Genomic DNA, 6000 nt, shown 5'->3' on the forward strand with positions numbered 1-6000 from the left:
GGGGTAATGTGCATCACAGAATGCAGGTGAATCAGTAAATGTACTCACTTTTCCTGACCTGGTTAGATCATTGAAATGCTTCCTGCACTGCACCCAAGTCTGGGAGACGTTGGTACTGCTGGTCACCTCCTCTGCCTCCTCGAGCCAGGCCCTCTTGGTAGCAGAGGCAGGGCACTTCCTCCCATCAGCCGGGTTCAGCATCTCCCTCCTGCTCCTCACCCCGAGTGCGGAGTCACTGAACCGGGGGGCGGGGGCTGGCTTTCTTTTCTGCTGCTCCATTTCTTCTTTCTCCCACAAAGCCATGCTTGCAACGGCCCTTTAAATATTCCAACTGCCAGCACGCCCATTGCGCAGCGTGGCGACACCAAGCCCAGAAGCCACGTTAGGGACCATCAATTAAGTTGCGATCGTGTGCAAAAAGGTAGGAAAATTATTTCTGAGTTTCCCACGCGCATTAACCGCCCCCCCCACCCTGCTGAGAACCCACTGCCAGGCTTAAACCATGTCCAATTAAACATATTTTTAAAAAAACACGACAGGGCAAATTTAGCAATCCCGCACTCCCACAATCGGCCTCTGGTCTTGTAACCCTATGTCCAATCCACACTTTCTTCAAACTTAGCTGCCTTCTGGGAGCACGGGTCCATTGAGTTTACCCTTACATTTGAAATGTGATTTGGGACCATCGCAAGTAATCAGTTTTGACCTTTCTGAAGAAATGAACATTGTTTTGCAATTTTAACTCTGACAGCCAACTGGCCTGAGAACTCCCTCCGATAAATTACATGGAAAATCCTCAAGCTGACAGGTTAATCCTATAAATAACATTGATGACATTACCCATTAATCACGAGGCAGTTTCTTTTAACCTGTGAATTATGAATATTTCATTCAAAATACTTAGAATTATGGGGTTGTCTGAATAAAATAAGTTGACTCAATGTTGTCACGAGGATTTCAGTAATGATTAATACTAGGTATGTACAATTTTAAAACTATTTCTGTTTCGGCTGTGAAAAAACACCCAGCAGAACAGCTATAGGCTTCGTCCTTCTGAACAGGTGGTTTCTTGAGAGTGCTATAAGCTATTTAACACGACTGTCAAGTGCGGGTGTCACTGGTGGTATCACACAAGTATATTCCAGTACATTAAAGCACATCGTCCTAAGAATAACCTTTCGTACATCACTAAATTCTGTTTGAGAGCTACAATCCCAAATAGCGACTTACTGACGAACTTGCCATAAATCAAATCACACACGAGCAGCTGAAATGGATGCGGACAGACAGTGGCTGGAGCATCTTGGGGAAGGATCTACTGAAGCGGTCTCAGTGGGAGCAGGCCTGGGTCAGAGCAGCTGAAGTGGACTCAAGCAGGAGGTGCTGAAGTGCGCTGGGGAGTCGGATCATTTAACCACGTCAACCACTGCTGAAGCATGGTCTACAGGACTGGCTGGCGTCCTATTAGATCAGATTGGATTCAGTCCAAGGGCTGCAACAGAGGCTTTGCAAGGGCTACAGTTAGCCTGCAGGCTATATAATATTAGCGATACATCAAATGAACCCAGTGAAAATCTGTAACTGAGGTTAGAGTAGATATCATTCATCTGACATCCTGGCAGCATTGCTAAAGGGCATTCAATAGTTTTAAAAAAGTACTAAAAATGTTCAGACTGCTATAATTAATAATTTAAAATTAGAAAAATATAAGTGTTGCCCCAAACCAGCATTTTAAAATCTATATAACACTAGTGTAAGAACAAGAAAAAGACCAACAGTCCATTAAATTTGAAAGCAAACACCTGTCAAATGTACTTAACACTTCATATATAATCCAGTGGCACAGAGGTATGAGGGAGCTTAGGTTAGTACTGGGTGATTTTAAAGAAATCCATCAGTCATGGTCCTGATTGCTACAGTTCTTGCCCAGGCCACTTACTCGAGAGTCCTGTGGTAATAGGGCACTCCAAATTAGGAGAGAGAAAAAACTGATATCATTTGTCACACTCCCACAGCAACCCTGCTTCCTGTCAGCCAGCAATGAAGCAGAATCAGGGGCAGTCATGGAGAAATTTAGCTGGGGTTACTCTATTCCTCTGGCTGACAGCTGCAACTCATCTTCCCTGTGGGGAAAGTGTAAATAGAAATCATGTACGGCAGGACAAAACACCCTGAAAACAAGATACCAGTTTAATGCACATAAGTGTGTAATCATTAGTAACGAAGACTAACCAAGGAGGTCAAAAGAAAAAGAAAAAAAACATTTCTTCCTCTGTTAAGTAAATTCAGGATCAACAAAGAAGCCAAATAATCTTCAGGGTGCCACTTCTTTGAGTGGAGGGAAGAAGTAATTTGATAATCTTTCTTCTCTTCCTTTTCTCACATCTCTCCACCCCATGAACCTTTCAGAAGATCCCAGGGTGTGTTCAGATGAAGAGGGCTCTTTGGGGATTCAACGTCATACTTCCAAAGCCTATGCTCATCTCGCAGGAAGTAATTACTGTACACGCTACGAAAAATGTGAGTGAGAAAAGATTACGGATTGACCTTGCTGGCTTGAAACAAATGCTGGAGAGAAAGGAAATCGCTAAAATTCAAGCCATCAACTGTCGGATTGTTTTACTAAAAGAAGTAAATGTACGAAGAAATTATTAAAGATCCTGAAGAAGGGTCACCTCACAATGTAATGCTTTAAATAGTATAAGTTGTACAGAATATGGAAGTTCTTAATTTTTGAAATGTTGTTTGTATTGTATATATAAAGTTTAATTTTTAAAATTAATTATTGTTTTTAATATAACATTGTGAATTATTATTAGCACAAAACAAATCTGTTGATAAGAGGCCAACTAATTACAATTCAATGTCATCTCTTTCCTTTGATTGACAAAAAATTAAACATCACAGGTCAACAGATCAACAGTGTAAAAATGAACAAAACTGAGCAATGGCATTTAATGTAATAAATTGGATAGCTAGGTGGTGAAAGATAGAATACTAGAGTCTAGTCTTCAGTTGCTTCCAAGCCTTTATTCACAGAGATTCCCCTTACACACCCAGCACCCCCTAGATAAGCTCCCTCCTATAAATGGATACCCACCACCTGAATACAATTAATCACATGGCTACAATTAACAATTATCATCTTCACCGCCTGGACAGTAATTTGGAAAGGTTACAACAGGTGTGCAATCCGCTATGCCAGGTTACAAGCCAGGCGGTGAAGGTGAAAATTACCCCCACTGTTTCTTAAATGAGTCTAGAATCCTAGCCTCAGCCAACCTTCCTGGCAATTAATTCCCTGAGAAACAGGGAGGCCAATTTTTGTGTGAAATACGCCCCTATTTCAAGCATAGATTGGACCTACCAGACTGTGCTAAACTGTTGTCAAAGAAGTAAAGCACACGCAACAATTAAAAAATACTTGCGTATTCTGCTTTTCATCTTACCATTTTACCAATAAATGCAGAAAAGATTAAAGTACACATGTGTATTGAGATCATGGGCCCAACAACAGTGTCTGTTACTCATTTTTTATTTGCTAATCAAAAATCCAATTAGCCACATCTGGATTCCCAGATAACATATTGGACAACACTGCCCTACACTCTGTGGGCCACCACACCATCAACGCTACATCAAAGCTCACCTTAATTCAGTTATGATTTTCCTCACAGAAAAAAAAATCACTGTTAGTAATCTATTGAAAATTTAATACATATGAAAATCAATTGCCTATTTAAAGAAAATAGACACAGGGATTGGAGACAGGAAGGAGAGAAAGAAACGTAAGATGGATTAGCTTTTTAATGATTAGTACCTTTGCTTCCAACAGTCTTCTTTACTGTTCCGATCTCCAGTCTTTGTCTTGGCTCTTGTTCCTTCACAAAGCTGTTAAACCACCTCCTTCTCAAATGACCAATTTCTGGATGTCCTGATATCAGCCAACGTGGTCCAAATTTCCTATTAAGAGCTGGCTCATCCCACTGCATGCTTACTGGCATTTTGGATTTGTACTTCATGCTGTATATTGTTTCGGGATCAGGGATAACTTTCTCTAGGGATGTTGTGGCAGAAGCTGGCACTGTCTGGCTATTCCAGGCACTGCGTGGGCCCAGTTGTATGGAAAACCCTGACCGCTGCAGTAGCAGCAGGCTGCCAGCCATCAGGTAGGCCACAATGAGGAAAACGAAGAGTATGGGTGTCCGCCGAAGAAATCTCTGTAGTCTGACAAAGTGTTTGGCCATGCCCTTTCCCCCTAGCTTCCACCTCAAGGACTGTTAGACTATGAGGCTGGGAATCATTCCATCCCTTTGAAGTTTTCAAAAATCTGCATTTTTTTAAACTTGCACCTCCTTCTCTTTGACAGGCATCAGTGGAGCAGCACACATCACCACGTGTAAACGAGTGAGGTTTTCAAGCACTGAAAAAGCACTGCTTCTGTTTTAGAATCCACTTCCTTGAGACACGTTTTTAGCCAGTGCATGGTGAAGCCTGAATGAAGGAATATTGAGGCTGGTGAATGAGTTCAAAAGCAGTTATGAAACCTAAAGAGAAAAGAGACACACTTGAATTTGTCCTTATTTCCATTCAGTTACGCATGCCCCTCCATTAAGTTAATTTGCAATTATTTTACAGTTTATATATAGTAACACTTACTAAAGTCAAACCACTCTGGGTCCTTTGTGTAACATGAAATAATCATGATTTCACAGATACATTTAATTAAGGAAAATATTCACAGTGTCATGGCTAAAGTAAAGCTTTCCTCGTAATGATCCACAAAACATGGCCAAAATAAAAATCAAATGCATCACTTTATTTTCAGGTGCAATCTATTAGTTCTGTAACGCCCTTTGACCAAGAGTGATAGGATATGGGTTTGTGAGTTCCACTCTTCATTGTGTTGTTGAGAATGGTACCAAGAGCACGCTGAGTGCTTTCCAAATAGGAAAGAGTCAAAAAAGAATTGCAGGCAAGTCCACTCAATCAACTCTCAAGCACTTCCTGAAGGCCATAGTGAATGGTCCATGGCTATACAAATGTGTTTATGATTTTGCTACATTTAATATCGAGAGGAAATCTTTCCCGTTAAGGGTGGGGGGGGGGGGGAGGGGAAAGAGAAGACCTTGAAAACAGAAAGGAACAAAAAATCTTTGTTTTCAAAGGCAATGGGTTGAACCTCTGACCTTTGACCTTGAAATAAGAACAGAAAGTTCAGTTTATTTGTAAGAAAAAATATCTACCTCTTCTGAGCTTTTAATTTTGTGTTCGGTTTTTATGTGGTCTGTAGAATACCTCTATTAACATGATCGATCCCTTCTTATCGTTTGTCTCAATCAAAGAGTGGCAGCATTGAAAAATAATAGATGCGCCCTCCAATAAAAGTCAACTTTTCAATGTTTCAAAGTCCTGCACCTACATTCCTCTGCCGATTTCTAGGTGGAACTGGACCAAAGCCAGTGTGGGGGAGGGGGGAGAGGGTGGGGGTTGGGTATAGGGGTGGAAAATGTGACTAGGACACTCTCGGTCATGTTCCTGTCCATTTTCACACCCACTGGATTTCCTGCTGGAAGTGACTGGTTGTGATTCAACATGTCCATCGATAGGTGGCTACGGATCAAATGAAAGAAAATACATCGGCTGATGTACTGCTGTCATTTGAATTTCATCTCAATACGTCTGCCCAAAAAATGGACAAATGTTTACAACATCACCCATAATTTCCAGCAGGAAATCCAATAGGTGTGAAAATGGGCGGGGACACCCAGTTCCGTCTAGAAGTCAATGGAGGGACAGCGGAAGATCCCAGGCAAAGGATTTAAAATTAAAATGCACTAAAAAGGTAAAATTAAGGGCACATCCATTATTTTTAAATGGTGTCACTACTGGAGGTTCTTTGGCTTTGGAATTTTTATTTCTAAGTATTAATCACATCATTTTCAACCCTTTATCCGATTTTAAAATGATAGAAAAGCATAGGAAACAGAAACAATCTGA

General features: G+C 41.1%; 1 protein-coding gene across 1 annotated transcript in view; it reads right to left on the reverse strand.

The window, feature by feature from the left end:
• Positions 1–4247, reverse strand: part of LOC137299268 (sialate:O-sulfotransferase 1-like) — a 55100-nt gene extending 50853 nt beyond the window's left edge. The window contains exon 1 of the mRNA XM_067967932.1: positions 3821–4247. Within this exon, the coding sequence (XP_067824033.1) occupies positions 3821–4247 (427 nt within the window). The remainder of the gene's footprint in view (positions 1–3820) is intronic.
• Positions 4248–6000: the final 1753 nt, after the last annotated feature.

The sequence above is a fragment of the Heptranchias perlo genome, chromosome 28 (assembly GCF_035084215.1).
Source record: "Heptranchias perlo isolate sHepPer1 chromosome 28, sHepPer1.hap1, whole genome shotgun sequence".
Lineage (NCBI taxonomy): Eukaryota > Metazoa > Chordata > Chondrichthyes > Hexanchiformes > Hexanchidae > Heptranchias > Heptranchias perlo.